The sequence below is a fragment of the Mesoplodon bidens genome (assembly GCF_964165515.1).
Source record: "Mesoplodon bidens genome assembly, chromosome: 14".
Classification (NCBI taxonomy): Eukaryota; Metazoa; Chordata; class Mammalia; order Artiodactyla; family Ziphiidae; genus Mesoplodon; species Mesoplodon bidens.
This window is the reverse complement of record NC_138170.1, coordinates 62,995,191-63,022,234: the sequence shown is the minus strand read 5'-3', so window position 1 is coordinate 63,022,234 and position 27,044 is coordinate 62,995,191. Positions and strand designations below refer to the sequence as shown.

The following is a 27,044-nucleotide window of genomic DNA, read 5'->3' as shown; positions in this document are numbered from 1 at the left end:
AAATAAAATAATGAAGCCACACTCTCAAGAACTGAATCACAAGGACTGTGAACCTATCCTAAAGTCCTCCTCTAACTTCTGCAACTAATAATTGCAGCAAATAGGTAGCCAACAAGGGACAGTAAAAAGGGCAGAACTTTGGACTCAGGGAGGCCCAAGTTCCAGGACCAGCTCTACCACATACTAACTGGGTGACTTGGGGTCACCATGACTTAGCTTCTCTGACTCTTAGTTCCCTCATGGGGAAAATGGGGATAATATCTACTTATGGTTATGAAAAATAAGTAAAAACATATTTAAACACTTACCAGTATCTTACACATGGTTTAAATGTTAATCCCTTACCTCCTCACCCCCACCCTGTTCCTTCTATGGTAGAGGATCTGAGCTGTATGATAAGGGGCTCAAAACTAAAAAGAAAAAAAAAAAAAGAGGAGGAAAGAAAGAAAAAACTAAAAAGAAAAAAATGAACAAGAATAAAGTTTAACTTTGCCTTGAAAGAAGTAATAGAACATTCAAACAATTTAGAACTGGGCTTAGTAGTTAATAATTCTACTTATCATTGACAAAAGGATATAAATATCCAAAAGGTTGAGATAATTGCCGATAGACCAGTGGAATGATGGTCTAGGGTGGCTAGAATTTAGGTAGCTCGTGCTGGCCTCCTGGTGGGTGGGCTCAGATGGAGCTCATTCTTTATCCCTTTGGCCTTTGTGGCTGTGGTACTGTATTTGAGGAAACCCATGCTAAGCAGTTATAACAGGGTGCAATTTTCTCTGAAGAATTTATCTGAGCTACTTCAGCTTGCCAACCCTAAACATTTCGGTGAACAGCAGGCTCTATAACAGTCAAAGCCAAGATATTTTCTGTAATCACTAAGTGATGGTGTTAAACCTGTCAAATATAAATATGCAGGTTAAAGAAGTACTCTAGGAAAAATCTTCATTTTGCATGTTAAAGTTGATTGCGAACTATTTTTGGTACCTTTTTTTGTTTCTTCATCCAGGCATTACTCAGAGAAAAACAAGTGTCTGTTCTTTTAAGTTTCCCTTTGACTTAGTGAATTATGTGTTCGTGCTCCTACAACATTTTAAGCATACTTGAGTAGATGCTCAGCTTTCTTTTCTCGTGATATTTTAGATTTATGGAGATAAATCTTAACCTTTTCTATGTTGCTTTTGTATACCAGTGCTCCATGGAAGAATGAGTTGAGTTTCTCTGTTATTTCTGTTCTCTTTTTTATCTTTCTCCCCATCACTGTTCTCCACCTCACCCAATTCCACTGGAAAAGGAAATATAACATTTAAAAAAATCTCCACATGATTTATTCCCTTCCGGGTTGCTATTTTTAAGAGTAGCCATGTGCTTCAGAAAGCTTGGTGTAAGACATTGTGGTCTCCATGTAGTGTTGGAGACCCTTCTGTAATAGTGTTGTCATCGTGTACCCATTGTTCTGTCTGGAGGGTATTCATTTACAGTCTCTGCTGTTCTGTCTTCTGGGAAAGGGTGGACAAAAGTTCGTTCCTTCTTTGCCATCCAGGAACTTCTAAAATAATAGTTACGCATTTTAACTACAGTCTGCCTGGAGGAAGCACAGCTGTCTTGGATTTCCTGATGATTTGAAACAGCAGGTTATTTCTCTCTCTCCCTGTCTCTCTGTCTCTGTCTCTCTCTCTCTCTCTCTCTCTCTGTCTCTCTCCCTGTCTCTCTGTCTCTGTCTCTCTGTCTCTGTCTCTCTCTGTCTCTCTCTCTGTCTCTCTCTCTCTCTCTCTGTCTCCCCATCTCTAACGCCTTTTGGAAATGGGATTGAGGAAGGGGACTAATGGAGCACTGTTTGTCTTTCTGCTTTTTTGTTTTTCTCAAAATGACAATGAAGGATTGAAAACAGAATCACAGCTGTTTTTGATATGTTACTAGGTACTAAATAGCCCAAGTACCTCAGTAATAGCAGTTACAGCCTTCTCTATTATGGGACACAGACATCATAATCCTCACTATCTCCATGTTAACTGTACCCTTTGAAAATGAGTGTAATGTTGTTGATTACCATGCATCCTTTCAAAGTCTGATTATTATTTTAGAATAGGAATGTCAAGCATAGTTCTCACCAGCCATGGAAGGTGTTAATGAATGGCAAAACGATTTTGCCAGGCACAAGCAACCTCCACCAATTGGTGAGAGTTTGCATACAGAAAGAAATCTGTTTTCCATCCCTGTTCTGAGATACAGGCTACTAAGTAAACTTTACTTGTTGCACTGTTTAGTGTAGTTTTAAAATAGGATCTGATTATTGATCTGTTTGTAGTGAGCATAATTTAGAGGAACAAAAACAACAAATCAGTGGAGAAATACGAGGCATTATATATATATATATATATATATATTTTAGCAAGACATTAAATATTATTTATTCCAAGTTAGTTTCATTCTTTTAGAATTTCTCGTTTTGTGTATGTTTTATTTTTTTTTCTTTCTTAATTCAGCAGCATTTTATTTTGCCCCTCTGCTCATTAGGCATTTACCTTCTTTTTTTTTCTTTTTTTTATATATGCACATTCATATATATATATATGTGTGTGTGTGTGTACTTAAAAAATTTTTTTAACATCTTTATTGGAGTATAATTGCTTTACAATGGTGTGTTAGTATCTGCTGTATAACAAAGTGAATCAGCTATACATATACATAATCCTCATATCCCCTCCCTTTTGAGCCTCCTTCCCATTATCCCTATCCCACCCCTCTAAGTGGTCACAAAGCACCAAGCTGATCTCCCTGTGCCATGCAGCTGCTTCCCACTAGCTATCTATTTTATATTTGGTAGTGTGTATGTCAATGCTACTCTCTCACTTCATCCCAGCTTCCCCTCCCCACCTGTGTCCTCAAGTCCATTTTCTACATCTGCATCTTTATTCCTGTCCTGCTCCTAGGTTCATCAGAACCATCTTTTTTTAGATTCCATATATATGTATTAGCCTATGGTATTTGTTTTTCTCTTTCTGACTTCACTCTGTATGACAGACTCTAGGTCCAGCCACCTCACTACAAATAACTCAATTTCGTTTCTTTTTATCGCTGAGTAATATTGCATTGTATATATGTGCCACATCTTCTTTATCCATTCATCTGTCGATGGACACTTAGATTGCTTCCATGTCCTGGCTATTGTAAATAGAGCTGCAGTGAACATTGTGGTACATGACTCTTTATGAATTATGGTTTTCTCAGGGTATCGAGGTATTATATTTTTACAAAGCTCTTCACTTGTTCTTTTTTTTAAATTAACTTATTTATTTGGCTGTGTTGTGTCTTTGTTGCTGCGTGGGTGCTTTCTCTAGTTGTGTTGAGTGGGGGCTACTCTTCGTTGTGGTGCGCAGACTTCTCATTGCAGTGGCTTCTCTTGCTGCAGAGCATGGGCTCTAGGCATGCAGGCTTCAGTAGTTGTGGCACGCGGGCTCTAGAGTGCAGGCTCAGTAGTTGTGGCGCACGGGCTTAGTTACTCTGCGGCATGTGGTATCCCCCCAGACCAGGGCTCGAACCTGTGTCCCCTGCATTGACAGGCAGATTCTTAACCACTGTGCTTAACCACTTGTTTTTAAAAAGCATTAATAGGCAGGCCCTGTGCTAGGAAGGGTTACACGCTCTTGATAATTTCAAGTTTTAGGAAAATGGGCTCCCCAGAATGTGGAGGTAGAGGTGTCGGGAATGAGTGACTGTCCTCTCCCCCACTTCTTGCTAATGGATACCAAGCATGGCTTAGTGACCCCAGAGCCTGGTCATGGTCACATTCCCTAAATGCAGGCACCTAGATTGTTGGCGTCACTTCTTCCAGAATGGTGATGTAAACTCTGAGTACAAAAATGCAGTAAGAATTGAGCTGTAAATATCTGGCATGTCACTTCTTTGGGCTGGTGTCATCGGCAATTGTGATTCCCTATTAGGGACTCAGTACCGTGAGAAGCCACATTAAGATGAGCTGCATATGTTTTTGTTTTCTGTGGGTACCTTGTGTTCAATTAGATCTTGTCTCTGCCTAATTTCATTACTCTGTGCTTATGTGTGTGCACGTGCGTGTGTGTTTTCACGGGTCCATTCCCAACAGTCTGTAACTCACCAAATGTCCCTCATTTTCCTCAAAATTTTCCTTTTAGCAATAAGCTATCCTTCTTAAGGGATAAAAGGAAAAATTATGCATATAACTTATTTTCCTTTCACCAAAATAAAACTTGTCATGTAGAAATATTTCTGAAGTCTGTTACTATAAAATCCTAATTAACTAATTGGTTTTTGTACTTACAAATTATCATTATCAATTTTTAATGGATGTTTTCCCCCTATTTATCTTCCAGTGGCTATAAAATGCAGTAAAAGCAAATCCAGTCCCCAAGAGGCTATACAAGTGCTTTCTTCAGTTCGACTCAATTTACGGGGCTTGTTATCTAAAGCAAAGGTGAGAGTGAAATGTGAATTAATTAGAATTATCATAGAAAATAAAAGGTCTTTGGTATCAGCCAGCTGCTCTTAAGTCTTCTTTTACATGAAGGATAATTTTAGGCCCATGTTATATTTTAGACATCAGCCCCCAAGTGATTAGTTGTACTGGTGAGGAGATCATTGACCCAGTGGCTAAACCACCCTACACATGGGTAACTTAGGAGTCTTTGAAATTAATATTTATAATCCAGCTCTTGATGCTTTCTTTAAGTCAAATTAAAACACTGCTCTACTACTTACTATCACTTTTCCCCAAAGTGTGGCATATATACTACTAGTAGCACTTGGGTAAACATTTTATTTTAATATGTATTTATTTCAGTGCATGTTAGAAAAAGTATAACTCGCATATCAAACCTACAGTTTCATGAATAGTATTGCTTATTTTTTATTTACAGTAGTGTTCTAATGTTTCCTTTAAAATACTTTTATTTAAATAAAAAATTGATTTAGAGATGAATATTAAGTAGGTGATATATGGATTTGACACAAATAAGGTAGATAGGTTGACTCAGGTTTGACGACTAAAACATAACGCTATCAGTTTACAAATACCAACCTATGAACCAGTGCTAGAATGGGGACACCCAGGAATTATGGAGGGAGGTTTTTTGAAGATTGGACTCCACATCTCTACCTGTGACAGATCGGGTCTGGGACAGAGCCTGGGAAATTTGTGTTAAATTTCCCAGGTAATTCTAACATGCAGCCAGGTTTGGAGTATACCTCAGGAACAAAATTTAAAGGAATATAACTTCTAACACACTTTAGCACTTTTTTTTTCTAATCTTTCCTTGCCTTCACTATTTAATCCTGGGTTGCAAACTAATTTTACTTCACTTCTGAGAGCAAGTCCATGGCATGTGAAGGTCACTTCTGGACACGTGTAAAAACCTTTCCAGACTATGCTTTTTATTAATTGCTTGATCTTTTCAGGTCAGAGCATCGTTTTTGCCTCTTTAGATTATTAACTCACTTTTCTGTCCTTATTAGTCTGCATGCTGGAACCAGGTTTCTGTAATCTACCTGGGGAAATTGTATTTCCTCCCAACAGGAAACTTCAAACAACTTCAGATTATGAGTCTCTCAGAAAACTGCAAGAGCTCTCTCAAAGAAAGTCAAGTTAGCAGACTTTTTCTGTGACTCTCCTTCCCAAATTGGGAGCTAATTTTCCTAGTTTTGGTGAGATCATTAACCTACCCATGATGGTTTATTTCTTCAGGATGTACTCTACAGATTTCCCTATTCTGTGCAAAGCTTTCTCTTATAATATATTAATTTTACATAAACCTGTACTTATATGACTTAAATAGTCTTGTCTGTACTACCCATCCGTTCATATTGTGGAATTCCAAACATTGAAAATGAGACCTCAGAACATCATCTGTATTTAGATTTTGTTCTCATTAGATCACAACTGGATTATCCGAAAATGGGAAAAATTGCTTCCCAACATCTCCTTTTTTTTTTTTTTTTTTTTTTTTGCGGTACGCAGGCCTCTCACTATTGTGGTCTCTCCCGTTGCGGAGCACAGGCTCCGGACGCGCAGGCTCAGCGGCCATGGCTCACGGGCCCAGCTGCTCTGCGGCATGTGGGATCTTCCCGGACCAGGGCACGAACCCGTGTCCCCTGCATCGGCAGGCAGACTCTCAACCACTGCGCCACCAGGGAAGCCCCCAACATCTCCTTTGAAAGCACCTTTTTGCATATAATATTTAGGAGTCTCTGATTTTGTAGTAAATCACATGCCTTTTCTACTTTTTCAACAAATTGGGTTTGCTAAACAGAATTGCCTTCCAAAAGAACACTTTTTCAGAACACTTTAAAAAGTGAAAATGAATGACGATAACTGTGTTAAGTAGCAGGCTTGGTTTGCATGAATCTCTGGTCTTTTCTTGCCAGGCCTGGGACTTCATGGAATTAAACTCCTAGGTAGAACCTAGAGGTTCACCTAAAGTCATCAAGTCCATGCTTGGCCAGGACACAGTAACTCCTCGGCCCTCAGCACCCTGTCCTTGTACAGATTTGCTGCAGGGGGTCGTGAGGGCAGTTGGTGAAAACGCTGGAGAGCCTGGAGACAGAACAGATTTACCACTTACACTCCATGGGATCCTCAGCAAATTATTCATTCTTTCTAAGCCTCAGTTTCTCTCTGCTTTCTCCTTACTCTATAGGGAAGTGATGCAGTTTTTTAAAAAAATTATTTATTTATTTTTGGCTGCATTGGGTCTTTGTTGCTATGTGTGGGCTTTCTCTAGTTGCGGCAAGCGGGGGCTACTCTTCGTTGCGGTGCACGGGCTTGCCTTCTCATTGCGGAGCACGGGCTCTAGGCACGTGGGCTTCAGTAGTTGTGTCTTGCGGGCCCTAGAGCACAGGCTCAGTAGTTGTGGCTCATGGGCTTAATTGCTCCGCGGCATGTGGGATCTTCCTAGACCAGGGATCGAACCTGTGTCCCCTGCATTGGCAGATGGATTCTTAACCACTGTGCCACCAGGGAAGTCCCAGTGGTACAGATTTATGATGATTTGTAAACACTGTAATTCTTAGTAAAAACAGATATGCTATGTGAGTCCAAGTTACTTTCCTCAAAGGTGTTTTCTCTACTGATCACATCTCAGTGGTTGGTATGTCAATCTGTTGTGAAATGCTGTACAAGGTGTGACTACACAGTAATGTGGCAAAGCTTTGCAAAGCATTTTTGAAGTTCTGCATTCAAGTGAATGTTCTTTGCTCCATAAGTCACTATGAGAAACTCTAAGCTTATTGTAGTGATGATGCCGTCACTCAGAACATCTTCAGGATTCCCTTTTTAAAATAGCTGTCAGAACAATTGCTATCATCTGTGGTGGAAGTAAATAGTTATATTGTAATGGTAAATTTGATTTTTGTAAACAAATCATCTAGTCAGTTGTGATGAAAAAGATTTATGGTAAGCTGAGTAAATTACATTTCTGATTAAAACACATGTGTGTGTGCGCGTGCGTGCACACGCGCGCACACACACACACACACACACACGGTCATAAAATCCTGAAGCTGATTTTCTTGGGTGCCTGTACCGGCTCAGCAGGCAGCTCCTAGAGAGGCATTCCAGAATGTTTCAGCCATGGTGGCATTATTGGAGTATGTTGCAATATGCCTTCCAAGGCAATTCCTTTTACCAAAGGGGGGCACTTTTATTTTGCTGGGCTTTTTTACTGTCACCAAATTTTGATGATCTTTGTGGCCTCTGAGTCCTAAGCCATATTAATTTTCAAATAATTAGCATAAAAGTATGATTTATATGAACTTGAATATTAAATACATTTGTTTTGCTTGTATACACAAAGAATAGATTTGTTTTGTTTGGATGAATGATGTCTCTTTATCCAAAAACCATCTTATGACATTGAAATGAATAATATAATCAATATTCAGTGCAGCCATTTTGAAGAGCAGAGCTGATTTGAATTTACAAGTCCAGGCATGTTGTTTGATTCATCCTTTAATTGTTGCAGCTTGTACATTTCAGGATGGTGAATAGAACAAATACTACTGTTGCTACTATAATGTATTATTAAGCAAAGGGAATTTTAATTCTGTACTCTGTATCTATATTATTTTAAAGACATTTTCATTGTTTTGATAGTTCTGCCTTGTTCTTTATGTTGCAGCAACTTTTTACAGATGTGGTAAGTGGAGAAATTTCCAGGGAATTAGCTGATGAAACAGCAGCAATGGACACCTTAGTAACAGAGCTTCAAGACCTAAGCAACCAATTTCGAAATCAGTATTGACCATCCTCGGAACAGCTTCTGGAAAAGGTGCTTCACCTTCTGGAATTTCTCTTATACCTGTGTATCTAAACCACAAGATACTAATTTTTTTTAATAAATTTCTCTTGTATGGGTAACATTCTTGTTTTTGTGATCTTTCCAAATGTTTGAACTTTCTGAAATACATTAAATAAAATGTTCCTTCCTTTTTTCTTTAGGCTTAATTACAGTTGAATTCACTATTTTTTATTATTCTTCAGGTATTTCAGCACAAAGAGCAAAAAAAAATGTAGTTTTCTTTTTAGCATAGGGTTTATTCTGTCACAGTCTAAAATGAATTAGATCATTCTTTGGAAAAAGTCTAAACAGGGAAAAAAGAAATCACACGCTGCAAGTTTGTGGAATCATTAGATTGGCTGATGTATTATCCAGAAGTGATAAAAGAGTACTTTTGGTGATGGAAACCTTTACACTTCTTGAGAAGTGTAAAGGTCCAAAAGATACGGGCTTGGCTAAGTTAGAAATGTGGGTATGGTTTAATTTCTAAATCAGGGAAAATGCAAGAAAAAAATGACATAACTCAAATTTTGACTCAGCCATTAGCCACTAGTAACCAGGCTGACCCTCATTGTGTATACTGCCAGCCCTAAAGATGGTTATTTAATAAGGTTATTATGAGTGAAGACAGCTATAAATGGTGCCATATTACAAAAATGCCAAAGTAAAATGTTTTCTTAGTAATGTCTATGGAAACAAATGTTGAAGGCAGCAGCTGAGCTTAATAATCTTACTACAAAAGTCATAGTAAGGAATTTGAAGTCCTGGCTTGGGTTGCTGAATATTGGGTCCCATGCATAAGTCATTTGACCCTTGCTGTTTTCCATGTTCTTATTTATAAAATGTGAATAATTTCTATCCCTTGCTGCTTTGGAGTTTCTGCTGCCTATGGAGATTTAAAAATATGTAATCCACAAATGTAAGTATTCTGAACATTAAAAAAAAAGTTTTTAAAAACTTTCATCAATGAATTTTGGTTGTGAATGCTTAGCATTCATACTCCAGCAGTGCTTCTTTTACTTAACCACCTGCTTCTCTTTTCTAGTATCATACTAGCCTAAAAAAAAAAAAAGCTGATGTATGTCTCAAAGCAGTTTCTCTTAACCGGAGATGCAGTAACTATGAGAAAGACCAGTAAAATGATGTAGTAGCATGAATTAACATTAAATGTCCACTTGAATCTTTTATGGAAGCCATTGGGGAATAGGTGGGTGGATGGTTGGATGGAGGGAACGAGGTTTTAAGATTAAAACCCCTTTATTGGTACCTAGCTGTGAACCCCAATAGAAAACAGATAAATACTGGAAAGGGTAAAGATTTCAGGAATCGAGTAGAAGATTGAAGAAGAATTTCCAGGTTTTAGAAGTTTTTAGTTCTCAGTTTGTTTTCCTTTGGGTTCAAAGTAGAAAGGCACTGGTGAGTGTGAACTGCCACAAACCAAGTCCTAAAGGATTATTACCTTCTAGTCCTATTTTCAAATGCTGTAGTGGACCAAAGTCTCCAGGAAGCTGCCCTACACCTCCTTTTTCTTGGGATGATCTCACAAAAGAGCTATTAGATATCTTCTTTTAAAGGTATAGACCTATTAGTTATGTTTAATAGTCTTACTAGGCAAGTGAATGTTAAGTGAATGTTTAACATAATTGAAGAAAATGCCAGGGATAGGTACTATGGTAAAGTAGGAAAAACTTGGGTTTTAGCAAAACCTCATCTCTACCACCTCCTGACACTTAATACTTAACACTCTGGTACTTGATTTTTTCATCTGTAGAGAGTGTTGTGATAATAGTACCTCCTATCAAGTTCTTAATATCTCTTATAGCACTTTCACCCAGCTGCAGAGTCAGTAACAGAGTGTCTGTTTAAACAGCTGTATATCATTTCCGATAGGGTCTTTGGTGCTTTGTATTGCTATGTTATGATTTATATACTTGCTATTTCCAAATGACTTATCTTTTATAGATTTTAACTTTGGTTTTTTAGTATTAATACATTGGTTTTCAGAATTACTTTTTTGTTTTATCAACTAGAAAAATATAAAGATGTTATCCTTTAATCTTTATTTAGTTCCCACAGCATAAATAATAATACTTACTGAGTTCTCACTATGTACTAGGTAGGTTTGTGACATCACCAGTAAACTGAAGAAAGAGAAATAGCCGGACTTCGAAGACTGCTGAAACCTGCATTCTTTGTACTTGCTATGTTGGGGCTAGAAAGAACTTCCAATGGTCAGCTGATTTCAGTCTTCTCTTTCCAACAATGGGATACCTGGAAAGATTGCCTTTCATTGTTTATAAAGTTTTTCAAGGAGTGAAATTCTGTGAGGTCTCAGTTAACAATTGCCTGTGGTCTGTTAAGATTATTTAGGATTATTTTATCTTTATTTTAATAAATTCTTTGTTGGCCTTTTTCCAAAGAAGCAACATAGTAAATGGGGACCCTAACTGCAAAGGAGTTAAAATAAACCCAAATGGAATAAGAAAGCACTTCCCTACACCCAAACCCAAAACTCAGGAAGCTTGGAGAGTTGATACTGAGTCTGGGAAGCAGCGCCATGGGGTGTGTGTTGAGGGGTCGTGAGTAGAGTGGTGAGGTTCAGAACTGCAGAATCCCAGAGTGGACTTTGAGGCTCCCATGTAGGGGTGGACATCTTGGCCTTACCTCAGATGGAGACTCAGTACAGTAATGAGGACCCCAAACATTGAAAGCACTGACTTATTTAATATATATATATATATTTTTAGATTTCTTTTTGTATATGTGGACCATTTTTAAAGTCTTTATTGAATTTGTTACAGTATTGCTTCTGTTTTATGTTTTGTTTTTTTGGCCCCGAGGCATGTGGGATCTTAGCTCCCCGACCAGGGATCGAACCTGCACTCCCTGCATTGGAAGGCAGAATCTTAACCACTGGACCATGAGGGAAGTCCCCGACTTATTTAATGTTGTATCAAGGCTATTCTCTTCATGCTGTACTTATTTCTGTTGGACATCTATTAGTGTGCTTTCATAGGCAGAAATGTGAAGAAATGGTATCAAGTATGTGTAGTAAATTCACCTACTTTCCAGACTACATTCAAAGATTGTGACATAAGCAGAGGTATGGCTAAGTTTGGGCTATTTGTGACCATTTATCCAAATTATGGTAAGTCTACTAGGTTAAAACCCTAGGTGAGTCTGATGAAAAGTATTCTTTTTTCCTATTTCTGTTTGTATAACATTCACATTCATCTAAGTTGGTGTTTAGATAAGGTAACTCTACTTGCCAAGAGTGAGGAATAAAACCTGTTAAGTGGGTGCAGCACACTTCCTTTCTGCCCGTTCATTCAGCAGGCTCTATAGTGAAATGGCAAAGAGCCTTTATTCAAATGGTGGGCGTCATGCTGTGGTGATACAGATGGATTTTTCACAACGTGCAGAAGTGCTTATAAATAGATAGGTTTCAATCAACAAGCAGCTTATTCAGGCATGTGCTCAAATATAGTAGCTGCATTCATTAGATAGACATTTCCACTAATCCCAAGACTATACTAATAAAAGAGTAATCCTTTATGGGCTAAGGGTAGTGCTGGCTTGCTTTTAACTCTTAGAGAGTCTTTCACAGACCAAGGCCTAATAATAATTGTAGCTGCATTAGGTTTTCACCAAGTGGACTATAAAAGCTGAGCTTATCTTGAAATTTTGTCTTTTCTTATTATTTAAAATTGCAGTAGCTTAGTGGACAAAGAGGTACTTTTTACTCAGGATATGCAGCTCACAGCAAAGCCAATTTAGAAACCAATTTCGTGTGCATTTGTGTGTGTGTTCTCATTACTTTATTATAAAGCACCTTCTCTTTCACCCTGGTTAATAAAGTGGTTGATAAAGAGTTTACTTGAGCAGATTTTGTCCTCCCCTTTGACTTTAGGATAAATAACAAGTTAATGTCAATTTTGAGGAGATTTGCAAACTCTTAGTTAGAGTGGTTGGACTTTCTATGTGGACCTTTTCGGGATTGGATTTGTCCAACAAGGTCTTCACTCCTCCCACACTGTTCAGAGCTAGCTGTAATTAGTTTGCTTTGCACAGCACTAAAATTTTTCTCTTGCCAGTGATGTCAGATCTGCCTTCCTTTTTATTGTTCTGACTTTTTATAAACACAGTGACCTGTGAGTCAACCACACCATCTCTTGGCCATGTGCCAACATTGTGATTTATGAAGAGGGACTCCCGCCAAGTACTGTGAGGCAGAAAGCTGCTATTATGAAAGTGGTCCTCTGAACGGTAAGTATCAGCCATTTTTGAATCTTTTTGTGGTGTTGCCAGAAAGGGGTGGGGGGAGGTAAATCATGTTAATGTTGTTAAGGAGCTGACCCATGCATTGCTAACGTTTTCCAGACTGAGGGCTCAAACGAACATGAGCATCTATAGGCATACAGATATTATTACACAATGCTGCTCACAGACAGAGAAATGCTTCCTGAAGCCTCTGTTACCATGGGACTTGAGGAAGTCCTTAGCCTCTCTGTAAACTGTCAGTGACCCATATGACAGAGATGTTATCACAAGATCAATTGGGAAGATGCATGTAGAAGTGAAAGTAAAAAAGTTTGATAGAAATACAAATAAGAGTGTCTTAGAAACCATTTGGTAATAAGCATTGATACAGCCTTTTCTGTTCTCCATTGGGAGCTTGATGACGTGTAGTACTGCTGGACCATGATGCCAAAGTGTCGTGATTCTCAGCATTTTCATTCTGTTGCAAAGTTTCCACGTTTCTGGGCTACAAGTGCGGATAGGGGAAGGGAAGAAGGAAAGACTGTGATAGATTTTTCTAAAGTCAAGGAGAAACAAAATCAAGTTCCCATCATCAGGATTTCTTGGGTTGGTACTAGGAAAAGGAAAGAGAAACAGTGATGAGGGAGAGTAGGCAGAACAAATGGTGAAATGGGGAATTGACTGCCTAGGATAAACTCAGGGTTAGAAGACCTGGATTTAAGTCCCAGCTTCACCACTTCCTAGCTGTGACCACACCTGAGCATCTGAACCTCTTTGGGTCTCAATTTTCTCAACTATAAAATGCAAATAGCCTACAGACCAGACAGGATTGCTATAGGGGTCATATCAGATGATGTGTGCAAAGTGTTTTTTGAGCAACTGAGCACAATTAGTTCTTGTTATGATCAAGAGAAAGGGGCATTGTGGATGGTCTTTTGGGTCCCAGGGACTGGTGGAGTCCCTGGATGGGGGCATCCAGCAACTTGGCTCCAATTTCTGAAATCCCTGTGGGGTCATGACCCTAGAGCTTGAGAAACAATGCTGCAGAATTGTTTCCAGTCTTCTGTGTGCCCTTTATCACACTACTTACTGAAATCAGTTTGGCCTATAAGATGTCTGGTGCCAGGATTGATAAAAGCTGTCTTGGTATTTTTACAGCCGTCTGGCCAGAAAACCTGTTTATGCCCCAACAGTTCTGTTTCACAAAAAAAATATGTAGCAGTAGCAGAACTAGAGTGTGCTTCATATGCGCAGTTGGTGCCCTTGATCATAACCAGTAGGAAACAAAGTTATTTATTTTGGGGGGGTGGGTAGGCATGCCCTGATTAATGTTCACCTTCCTACTTTAATAAATTACACACGTGTTCCTTCCATGTTCATTGCCAAAAAGTTAACAAGCTAGAAGAAAAATATGAATCACCCAAAATCCCACCCCTTTACTAGATAACCATATTAACATTTTTCTGCATATTCTTCTAGACTGTTTCCTATGAATGTGCACATACACATCTGAGAGAGAGATAGTCTTTAAACTTTTTTTTAATTAATTAAGTTTATAATTAAGCACATGGAAGTAGGCCTGCCTTTAATATGGTGGGGCTTTGAGCCAGAGTACAAATGGAGGCCCACATACCATATGTCTAAATTATTTAAAAGTTATAAACCAAACTAAGAAACTGTTAAATAAAATTTGTTTTTTGATCTTGACAAATATTCCTTCATACTGACTTGGAAGGGCATTTAAAATTTTTTTTTATTTATTATTAAAAATTTTTATTGAATGAAAGATTGTTTAAATTCTATAGTGCTTTACAGTTTCCAAATGTTTCACACACATGATTTCATACAATCCCATAATAACTCCTTTTTTTTCCCTACTGCTATATTGCCCCTCCCCACTTCAGTCTCCCCACTGGTCACCAGTAGTTTGTTTTCTATTGATATATCTGTGAGTCTCCTTCTTTTTTGTTTTATTCACTAGTGTATTGTATTTTTTAGATTCCACATATAAGTGGATATCATACAGTATTTGTCTTTCTCTGACTTATTTCACTTAGCATAATGCCCTCCACGTCCATCCATGTTGTTGGAAATGACAGAATTTCATTCTTTTTTATGGCTGAGTAGTGTACCATTGTATATATATACCATGTCTTCTTTATCCATTTATCTGCTGATGGACACTTGGCTTGTTTCCATACCTTGGCTATTATAAATAATGCTACTATGAACATTGGGTGCATGTATCTTTTCAAAGTAGTGTTTTTGTTTTTTTCAGGTATATACCCAGGAGTGGAATTGCTGGGTCACATGGTAGCTCTATTTCTAGTTTTTTTGAGGAAGCTCCATACAGTTTTCCACAATGGCTACACCAATTTACATTCCCACCAACAGTGTACAAGGGTTCCCTTTTCTCTACATCTTCACCAACATTTGTTATTTGTGGGTTTTTTGATAGCCATTCTGACAAGTGTGAGGTGATATCTCATTGTGGTTTTGATTTGCATTTCCCTGATGATTAGTGATGTTGAGCATCTTTTCATGTGCTCAACATCTGATGAGCTGTTGGCCATCTGCGTGTCCTGTTTGGAAAAATGTCTATTCAGTTCTTCTGCCCATTTTTTAATCAGGTTGTTTGTTTTTTTGATGTTGAGTTGTATGGGCTATTTATATATGTTGGATATTAACCCCTTATTGGTCATATCATTTGCAAATATCTTCTCCCATTCAGTAGGTATCTTTTTGTTTTGTTAGTTGTTTCCTTTGCTGTGCAAAAGCTTTTAAGTTTAACTAGGTCCCATTTGTTTATTTTTGCTTTTGTTTCCTTTGCTGTAGGAGATGGATCCAAAAAAATATTGCTCTAGGTTATGTCAAAGAGTGTTCTGCCTATGTATTCCTTTAGTAGCTTTATAGTATCTGGTCTTACATTTAGGTCTTTAATCCATTTTGAGTTTATTTTTGTATGTGGTGTTAGAGAATGTTCTAATTTCATTCTTATAAATGTAGCTGCCCAGTTTTCCCAGCACCACTTATTCTCCATTGTATATTCTTGCCTCCTTTGTCATAGATTAATTGACCATAAGTGCGTGGGTTTATTTCTGGACTTTCTGTTCCCTTCCATTGATCTCTTAGTCTGTTTTTGTGCCAGTACTATACTGTTTGGGTTACTGTAGCTTTGTAGTATAGTCTGAAGCCAAGGATTGTGATTCCTCCAGCTCTGTTCTTCTTTCCCAAGATTGTTTTGGCTATTTGGGGTCTTTTGTGTTTCCATACAAATTTTTTAAGATTTTTTGTTCTAGTTGTGAAAAATGCCACTGGTAATTTGATAGGGATTGTATTGAATCTGTAGATTGCCTTAGGTAGTATGGTCATTTTAACAATATTAATTCTGGAAGGGCATTTTTAAAAATTGAATGATAGTTGACTTACAATGGCAGGTCATATTTTAACTTAGAATATTCAAAACCTCAGAATTCCAGACCAGAAGAGGGTGGTGCAGGGATAGTCGGCCCTCCTTCAGTGCACCCTAGTCTTCTGGGGCCTCTTGTGCACCGGTGTGCACACCCCAGCACACGTCTCAGGTCTATCATACCCCCCACAAACAGTTATAATGCTACCCCTCAGACCTAGGGGTGCAAGACCAGAGGCCACTCTACCCTCGGGAATATAGGCCTGGGAAAGAGGTCTACGCAGCTCTGTGATGTAGGCTTTGGGTGTTTGGGCAGGGGATTCTGGGGTCTCAGTTACCTAAGCATGGCCTAGAAGGTGGGGGTAGTACAGGCTTTAGGTGGGCATGTCCCTTTCCCTTGGTCCCATGAGTGAGGCGTGTCTGTGGAGGGACAGAGAGGGACCTGTCAAAGTGAAAGGTCAAGGCAGAGGGCCCTCTTGACTGGTTTTAAGGGAGGTACTGATGGGAAAATAGTGTCAGATATAGGAGGTGTTGAAAGGAACACCTATTCACCAGTCATTAATTTTCCTTAAAAGAAACAGAATTTCCTTCCACATTCTAGAAAGGAAAAGAACAGGAGGAATAATTTAGCATCTCTACTCTGCATTTACTCCAGTGCAGGAATGACTTAAGGAACTAGACAAGTTCGGCCCTCCCTCTCTTCCTCTCTTCTCCTTCCCCCTCCCTCCCTCCCCCGTTCCCCTTCTCACTTTCCTGCCAAAAGAGAGGTCGAATTCTCTTCCCACCCCTGCTCTCAATGGAAGCACAAAAAGTCAAGGCCCAGCCTTGTCTGAGAGTTAGCCCCCCTCTGAGTCTCCTTAATGGGGCAGTAATTCTGGGTTGAGGAATGTATCTGCTCTGTGGTCCCAAACTCTTCCTTTATGGATCAATCCAAGAACTAAACTTCAGGAGAAGCATCAGGAGGCCCAAATGTGATAACACATCAAAATAATAAAACTGACATTTTAATTTCCATCTGTCTGAGTCCAGCATCATCAGTACGTTAATTAGTTTCAAAATCAGTTCAGAGAGGGGAGGGGGGAGTAATTAATTAGAGTCAGAATTCTTGGATTCAAGCCCTAGCTGTGTTCAGTGAGTTGTCTAGTGGATTTTTTTAAGCATGGTGAATTTTTAACCAGGGCTGTGAATCAGAACCACTTGAAGAATTTTACAAAAACCAAAACACAGGAAACAAAAAAATCCTAGATTCAAACCTAGGAGATTTAGATCCCCTAGCCCTGAGCAAATGTGTTTTTTTAAAGCTCCAAAGATGATTCTGATACTTGCCTGTGTTTGGGGATTGCTGAACATAATTAAGCTTTAGAAAATGAAAATAATTCCTGTATTGCTTTGTAACAGACTGATGGTAAGGATTAAATGAAAAGAAGAGCACTGAATGCTAAAGGTCTCTCTCTCTATATATATAAAGTATTGTTACTTCTATTATGAATAATTATTTAGTATTACTCGTATTAATAATTGTCTAGTATTATTAATTACTACAGCTATTAAGTAATGTACATTTGGAACAAAATATAGTAAAATAAATATCAATGTTAATTGCCAACAATATGATTAGACATCCAGAGAAACCCATACTTAAAAGAACTGAATATACCGGATAAAACATTTATTTAAAAATTCCTTTTAAAGGGATGGCTGAATTGGTGGGGAAATAGGGAAATTCTTGGTGGTCATAAAGCATGAATCAAGAGAAGTAAATAAATGCTAAAGGGGCTGTGTGCTCTGAAAGCATCTACTGATCCCAGGGGGTAAACTTAGGTATTAATGGGCTGAGCATGCTTGGAGACATGAGGCAAAACCTAGGATCCATTTGAGTATGAAGATTGGCTCAGGGATCCTCTGTGTCCGGGACCATCCTCCGTGAAAAGTGTAACAACAGTTACAACAAAAACTCACTCCATAGAGGGACATTGATGGGATATTTATCTGTCTCAGACTTGGCTCTGGGTTAAGGGGGAAAAAAAATGAAAAATCTCTTCTCTGAAAATTCTGTGATAATTCCTAACAGCAACGCTGCTTAATATTGGAATTCATACTCCCTGTGTGGGCCTAAAGACAAAAATTATATCTGGCCCACCCAGATTGATGTGCCACCAGATATTTGATAAAACAAACCTCTTTGGAAGAATGCATTTTGAACACAGACCTCAATGAATTATTCCAATAAGGTTCTAAGGAATAAGTATTCACAATAAAAAATAAGAAATGCAAATATGTAAATGATATCCAATAAGGGATTAATATCCAAAATATATAAAGAACTCATATAATTCAACATAAAGATAAATCCCAATTTAAAAATGGGCAGAGGGGGACTTCCCTGGTGGCAAATCTGCCTGCCAATGCAGGGGACACGGGTTCGAGCCCTGGTCCAGGAAGATCCCACGTGCCTCGGAGAAACTAAGCCCATGCGCCACAACTACTGAGCCTGTGCTCTAGAGCCCACGTGCCACAACTACTGAAGCCCGCATGCCTAGAGTCCATGCTCCACAGCAAGAGAAACCATCGCAATGAGAAGCTCGCGCACTGCAATGAAGAGTAGCCCCCGCTCACTGCAACTAGAGAAAGCCCACATGCAGCAATGAAAACCCAATGCAGCCAAAAATAAATAATAAATAAATTTATAGAAAAAACTGGGCAGAGGATCTGACTAGACATTTTTCCAGAGAAGAGAGGTACATGAAAAGATGCTCAACATACTAATCACAGAAATGCAAATCAAAATCACGGTGAGATATCGCCTCACAACTGTCAGAATCACTGTCATCAAAAAGACCACAAATAACACATGTTGGCGACAGTGTGGCAAGAAGGGAGCCCTTGTACACTGTTGCTGGGAATGTAAATTGGTGCAGCCACTATGGAAAATAGTATGGAGTTTCCTCAAAAAAACAGAGATAGAACTACCATATGATCCAGCAATTCCACTCCTGGTATTTGAAGAAAATGAAAACACTAATTTGAAAAGATATATGCACCCCTATGCTCATTGCAGCATTATTTACAATAACCAAGATATGGAAGCAACCTAAGTGCCCATCGATAGATGAATGAATAAAGAAGATGTGGTATAAATATACAATGGAATATGACTTAGCCATAAAAAAGAAGGAATCTTGCCATTTCATGGATGGACTTAGAGGGTATTATGCTAAGTGAAATAAGTGGGGAGGTAGTCAATAACTATGTAATATCTTTGGTGACATAACTAGACCTATCATGGTGATCATTTTGAAATGTATAGAAATACTGAATCACTACATTGTGTAACAGGAATTAACAGTGTTGTGGTCAATTATACTTCAAAAACAAACAAACTTACAGAAAAAGAGATCAGACTGTGGTTACCAGTGGTGGGGGGGGGAGGGGGAACTGGATGCAGCCAGTCAAAAGGTACAAACTTCCAGTTATAAGACAAGTACTAGGGGCTTCCCTGGTGGCACAGTGGTTAAGAATCCGCCTGCCAATGCAGGGGACTCAGGTTTGAGCCCTGATCCGGGAAGATCCCACATGCCGCAGAGCAACTAAGCCCATGCACCACAACTACTGAGCCTACGCTCTAGAGCCTGCGAGCCACAACTACTGAACCCATGTGCCACAACTACTGAAGTCTGCATGCCTAGAGCCCATGCTCTGCAATGAGAAGCCACCACAATGAGAAGCCTGCGCACTGCAGCGAAGAGTAGCCCCCACTCGCCACAACTAGAGAAAAGCCCACGTGCAGCAACGAAGACCCAACACAGCCAAAAATAATAAATAAATTTAAAAAAAAAGATAAGCACTAGGAATGTACTGTACAAAATGATAAATATTATTAACACTGCTATATGTTATATATGAAAGTGGTTAAGATAGTAAATTCTAGAAGTTCTTGTCACAAGGAAAAAGTTTTCTTCTATTTACTTTTGTATCTATATGAGATGATGGATGCTTACTAAACTTATTGTGGTAATCATTTCATGATGTATGTAAGTCAAATCATTGTGCTGTACATCTTAAACTTATACAGTGCTGTATGTCAATTATATCTCAATAAAACTAGAAGAAAAATAATCAGAAATGCACCATGGGTAAGAATCAGTTGAAACAGCAACAGAATAAGATTGAGAAAGACCACAGATTGGAATTACAGAATATAGAAAAAGTACATTTTTTTATGTTTAAAGAAATAAAAGGGGAAATCAACTTTGAACTTAGAAGACTATCAGAAAGTTTCAGAAAGGTTTAAGAAGAGCCATATTAAACTTTGGGAAATGAAAAATATGATAATTGAAGTTAGAAATTCAGTAGATAGGTTAAACCAGGGTTTCTCAACCTGACGCTTTCAACATTTAGGCTGGATAATTCTTTCTTGTAGGGGGCTGTCCTGTGCATTGTAGGATGCTGACTAGCATCTTTGGCATCTATCCTCTAGATGCCAGTAGTATGCCCCTCCCAGTTGTGACAACCAAAAATGTTTCCACACACTGCTAAGTGTCTCCTGAAGGATAAAATCACCCTCTTTTGAGAACCACTGAGTTAAAACGGCAGATTAGACAGAGCTGAAGAGAATTTGTGAAGAAAAGGATAGCTCTGGACATAATACAGCACATTCATATCAGAAGGGAGAAAAATAAAAGGGAATTTAGGACACATGGAGGACAGATTTCCAGAAGGATGTTTCTAATCAAAATTTCAGAAGAATATTAAAGAGAATGGGAAAGAGGCATTTGAAGAGTTTGTAAATGAAAATTCTTCAGAATTGATGAAAATTATTCTCAAATTCAGAATTTCCATATAGATTTAAAACTCAACTTCTCAATTTACACATATACACAACCTTCAGGGATTTTGAAAAGAAAAAAAATGATACCATTTGTAGTAGCATAAAATCAAATACTTAGGAATTAATCTTTTTAAAGATAGCAAATACCTCAACAGAAAACTAAAACGTTTTCAGAGAAATTTTAAAAGTCCTAACTAAATAAGTGGTGGGAGATACTATGTTCATGAATTAGAAAACTCAATATAGTAAAGATGTTGTTTCTCCCCACATTGATCTATAGATTTGAAAATAGTCTTAATCAAAATTCCCATAGATTTTTTGGTAGAAAATAAAATTTTAATTTTAAAATGTATATGGAAAGTCAAGCACCGTGAATGCCAAAACAATCTTGAAGAATGAAGTTGAAGACTTACACTACCAGATATTAATTTATTATAAAGCAGCAGTAATTAAGACAGTGGAATATTGGTGCAAGGACAAATAGACCAATGAAGCAGAACATAGAGTCCAGAAATATACATATACAGACACTTGATTTATGGCAAAGGTGGCATTGCAAAAGAGTGGAGAAAAGATAACCTTTTCAATAAATGGTGCCAGGTATTTAAATTTCTATATAGAAAAAAGTTACTCTTGACCCTCCTACCTCACACCATACATTATAAATCAATTGTAAGTGAGTAGACCTAAACGTGAAACAATAGTGCTTCTAGAAGATAATATAGGAGAATATTTTCATGACATTGGGAGAGCTAAAGATTTTGTTAATGAGAAACAAAAAAGCACATTTAAAAAAATATATTGAACTACGTTAAAGTTAGGAGCTTCTGTTCATCAAAAGACATGACAAGGGGAATCGAAGCTAAAAGGTGGGAGTAGATATTTGCAATACATCTAATTGGAAAGGATGTGTACTCAGAATATTAAAAATAAATAAATAAAAACCATAATAAGAAAAAAACCAACCCAACTAAAAAAACTGAGCATTTCACAAATGAGGATAACCAAATGGCCAATAAATTCCAGAAATATGCTCAGACTCAGTCATCAGAGACTCAGTGATCAAATGCAAATTGAAGTCACAATGAGATGACCACGTACCCAACAGAATGGCTAATACTGAAATGACTGCGCATACCTAGTGTTGGTGAGGGTGTGGAGTAACAGATGCTCTTAAACATTGCTGATAAGAGTATAAATTGATACAAATATTCTGGAAAACAGTTGAGCAATGTCTACTAACTGAAGACATACATACGCTAGGATCCAACAAGTTTACTCCTAGGTGAACGCACATGCACAATACAAGTGCATACACACGCGCACCAAAACTCTCATTCAAGAATGTTTATAGCAGAATTATCCATAATAGCCTCCAAATGCAAGCAATCCAAATATCCACCAACAGTAAAAGGCATACACCCATGGGGGGATAGCCATGCAATGGAATAGTATGCATCAATGAAAAAGAATTTATTATAGCTGCACCACAGCAACAACATGAGCGAATCTCTAAAACATGTTGAGCAAAGGAAGCCAGACGTGAAAAAAATGCATGCTGCATGTTTCCATGTACATAATATGAAGTTCAAAAAGCATCTGAGGGCTTCCTGGTGGTGCAGTGGTTAAGAATCCGCCTGCCAGTGCAGGGGCACGGGTTCGAGCCCTGGTCCGGGAAGATCCCACATGCCGTGGAGCAACTAAGCCCACAAGCCACAACTACTGAGCCCACACACCTCAATGAAGAGTAGCCCCTGCTGACTGCAACTAGAGAAAGCCCGTGCAGCAGTGAAGACCCAAAACAGCCCAAAATAAATTTATTTTAAAAAAGACAAGCAGCTGAAATTATAATACTTAATGATGCAGGCATGGGTGTGCAAACTGTAAAGGAAAGCAAGGAAGTGATTACCACAAAAGACTGGACGGTGGTTACCCCTGTGGATGCACAGGGGTGATGGCTGGGAAGGTGTATGGAGGGCTCCTGGGGAGTTGGCAATATCATTTATCGACTTAGGTCCTGGTTAACGTGATTCTTTTGCCAAATCATTGAGTTATACATTTTTGTTCTATATATTTTTATGAATGTGTGTTACAGTTCATAGTAAAAAACTTTAAAATATTAGAAACAGTACAGTCAGGCTTAATGTGAATCTGAGTGTCTGCTTTCCCCTCCGGATCTTTGCACTTTTCTACCTCTTTGGCCTTTCCTTCTTTTTAAGGAGACCTGACTCCTTTTACTTACAAATCATAAAACTGACTTTTGAGAAAGCATACTTCTTTTTGAGGTGAAATTTAACATCACAAACCCAAACTTAACCCCATGTAACTTTAACTCTCCATCCACCCACCCCAGCCTCTCAAACACCTTAAACAAAATAAAACATTTTACAACTAACTCTAAGGTGGTTTTACCCTAAGACCAAAATGTGGATAATTTTACAGTATACCCTAAAAGTCTCTATTTTGTCTAACATAGTTTACATCCTGTGCTTTCCACATTGCTCTCTGGCTAAGTAGCAGGGTACTAACCTAAGGGAACCTGGCCAGCTTTGACTCATTGATAGAATGTGGCCATCTTGGTGACCAAAGCCAGCTTCTCACATTTCTTCTTGAAAAGCATGGTGTTGACATGTTTAATATCCTGTGGCATTTCCTCTGGGCTCTGTAGTCTGATGAAAAAAGTCCCTGTTGTTGTCTGATGGCCAAGTTGAATAGCAAGGCCTCAAGACCCTCCACTCGACAGCTCTGGCTGGGGTGGCGATTTCCCTTGAAGTTGTACTAGGAATCCTGATGGTCATATTTGGCAGGATCCCTACACTACCACCTTCAGGGAGAGCATTTATGTGTGCCTGGATGGTTTTGAACAAATAAAGGTGAAATCTCACCCATAACTTCATAGGGAATGATAAATCAAAACCTAGCACACCACAAAAAAAAGAAAAGAAAAGAAAAAGATAACCCTAAGATTTTAAGCTTTTCTGGAAGAATTCCAAAAACACATATTTCAAGGGAATTTCTCAGGACAACCCTAAATAAACTGGCGACCTATAGATCAAAGACACTGTGTTTTATTAGCCATCTCCTGACCCAGCCAATCCTACAGTCCTTCTCTGATTGTTACATGCATTCAGATAAACCCTCTCCGTCTTTCCTTTCCTCCTCTGAGAATCACAAGAATCACAAATCAGCCCTGACAACATTTGGTTTCTCATCTTCAGGAATGTAGCTGGTACATTCTTCAAGTGAAAGAGGCAATCCTAGGAAGGCATATGAACCAGACCAGACAGAGTGAAGAGTATCTTATTTCATCTGCACAGAACAAAAGAGCGTCTTTCCTTTCCCAGCGCCTGTGCAAGTCTGAGGACTTGAATGAAAGCAGACTGGCCGAGCCTCGTCCTGAGGACAGAGTCACAGCTGGCAGGGGAGAGGGGCCCACTGAGGTAAGGGGGACCACTTTCCCTGCTCCAAGACTGTTCTTACAGTAGGGTTCTGACTTGCCAGGAAAAGTGATTGACACAGTTATTTCTCCTTGATTGTAACATTCCACCAAGATATATGCTTCCCACACTGATCTCAAGTTCTATAGGTTCATTTAGAATATAATTATTAAAACATTATGAGTTTCTCATAAGTTTAATCTGTGCTAGGAAGTTAATGAGCTGTATAGGCAGCTTGATGTCACTTGCCAGGTTAGGTTACATAAGACAGTGACTTCTATCTTACAGGCAGACCTTCTCCCTCGCTGGCTTTGATAAAATGGGCCTGCATGTCGGAGAGGCCCAGGTGGTCAGGAACTGAGGGTGGCCTCGGGCCAGCAGTCGGCCAAGCCCTAAAGGAAGCAAGGATCTGAGGCAGCCCTTCAGTCCAACAACCTTCAAGAAACTGAATTCTGCCAAAAATTACTTGTGCTTGGAAGCAGTTCCTTCCTCAGGTGAGCCTTAAGATAAGACCCTAGTCCTTGCCAATTCTAATTTTGGTTTGGTGAGAGACCCTGAAGTATAGGATCTGGCTCAGCTGGCCCTGGCCTCCTGTGTCACGAAAATTGTGAGATAATGTGTGCTTTAAGTTGCAAAGTTTAACCTAGCAATCTGTTAAATAGCAATAGGTAACTAACACAGTAGATTTCACCTGTCACCTTTCTTTCCATAACATAAATCCTTAAAACTCCTAATAATTACAAAACAGAACTTCTTTGGAAAACTTTTCCACTGTTATTTCTAAGACGGTAGACTGACACAAGTTAAACTCAGTATGCTTTCACTGTATATAATATTGTGTTGGGATCAGTCATCTCCTTAGAGAGTTATGTGTGAACTAACAGATGGTATAAGGGTAAGCATCAGGAGGGCTCTATGGTCTAAAATATGGCTCTAGTTATGTCACCCCCCCACCCCCCACTTAAAAAGCTTCCGGAGTTCTCCACGAAATACAGACTCTTTTTGTGGCATTCGTAAGGTGAGCACAAACCTCCTTCCCAGGCTTTCTCCCCGTGACACCACTCCCTGCCCCCTCTCCATGCTGGGGCCTGTCCCTCCCCGTGTGTGTCTCCCCCTGCCCTTCATAGCACTCTCCCCTCTGCCCACCATCTCATGTCTGCCAGTGGACGGCCCACCTCCTCCATGAGGTGTCTCCCTGATCCCACGGCCACCCCTGAGCCAGGTGCTCAGTCTCCCCCACTGTGCCCTCGCACTGCTTTTGGCCTTGCTTGGAAACCTGTCACGTGCCGACCTTCATCCCGGTTTGACCTCTGCCTCTTCTCTGATTCCTCCTTCTCTCATCTCCCACGTGAGACCTAAAACTCCACAAGGGGAGGGCTTCCCTGGTGGCGCAGTGGTTGAGAGTCCGCCTGCCGATGCAGGGGACACGGGTTCGTGCCCCGGTCCGGGAAGATCCCACATGCTGCGGAGTGGCTGGGCCCGTGAGCCATGGCCGCTGAGCCTGCGCATCCGGAGCCTGTGCTCCACAACGGAAGAGGCCACAGCAGTGAGAGGCCCGCGTACCACAAAAAAAAAAAAAAAAAAACTCCACAAGGGGAGAGACTGTCCATCATTCTCCGTGTGGCCCTTCCCACACCCAGAACATCACCTCGGCGCAGGGAGGAGGGGGTGACCCGATGTTTGTGGCATTGAATGTAACGCAGGGCAGATCCCCGTGTGGTGCAGCACTACCCAGAAGTTCTACTAGAGAAGGACTGTGTGGCCCAAGGAGTTTGGGAAACAAGGTGTGCCCTGTCCCTGCAGGAAGAGTCCTCATGGACATTAGATGATGAAAGTTTCTAAGAAGTGCTGCAGTAGAGAAATGGGTGCCCCACCTTTGGGCTCTGGCTTTCTGTAACGCTGGGATTTGGGCAGGAGGTTTGGTAGCAGCCTAGTCATGTACCTGCAGCACCGCTGCCCATTTGGAACTCACAGTGGATGCCACGTGCTGGCCTTTTTCTTGACCAGGCTGCGAGTTTATCATGCTAAATAGTCATTCATGCCCCTGGTTTACTCACAGGTGATGCCAGAATGGTTTCAAATCATGATGCTCTGAATGGATTCTCAGCTCCTAAAAATACACAGACCCTACTGTTAGAAACAAAGCCATCTATACTGTGTTCCAAGCCATGTTTGATAACTAGTTTGACCTGACCCTTGTCCTCCTGGGAGTTTCTACTGACGTTGCAGAGACTGTATTTAAAGATTTCAGATGTTAGAGACTCACCTTTTCACCAACCTTTGCCAGAGTCAGTCCTACTTAATGGATGTTTAATAAGCATTTCCTGTGTGTCAGGCACTATGCTAGGTGCTCAGGGTACAAAACTTGATAACAAAACTGTTCCTGCCCTAAAGGACGTATAGTCTGACTCAGAACATAAGAGATTCTCTTCCTACAATTCTGTGAGCGCTAAAACCCTGTTATACATGGGGACCACAGCACGGGTTGGGGAGGAGTCATAGTCTAGAGAAGGCAGGCCGAGGATGAGAGTTAGCTGAAAGATGCCAAAAGCTTACTCTGGGATTAAAGGTAGAAAAAACTAGTCCAAATTCAACAGACTTTTTTTTTCTTTTTCTTTTCTTTAAAATTAATTTTTATTGGAGTATAGTTGCTTTACAATGTTGTGTTAGTTTCTGCTGTACAGCAAAGTGAATCCATTTTACGTATACATATATCCCCTCTCTTTTAGGTTCTCAGTAGTAATCTGTTTTATACATAGTAGTGTATATATGTCAATCCCAATCTCCCAATTCATGCCATTTCC

General features: G+C 39.5%; 1 protein-coding gene across 2 annotated transcripts in view; it reads left to right on the top strand.

Moving 5' to 3' along the window:
- Positions 1-8,386, top strand: part of TTC27 (tetratricopeptide repeat domain 27) — a 181,641-nt gene extending 173,255 nt beyond the window's left edge. The window contains exons 19-20 of one of the 2 annotated variants that reach the window (XM_081254403.1): positions 4,350-4,450; positions 8,148-8,386. In XM_081254403.1, coding sequence (XP_081110529.1) covers positions 4,350-4,450; positions 8,148-8,270 — 224 coding nt within the window. In that variant the 3' untranslated portion in view covers positions 8,271-8,386. The remainder of the gene's footprint in view (positions 1-4,349; positions 4,451-8,147) is intronic. The other variant, XM_081254404.1, reaches the window with a different exon arrangement.
- Positions 8,387-27,044: the final 18,658 nt, after the last annotated feature.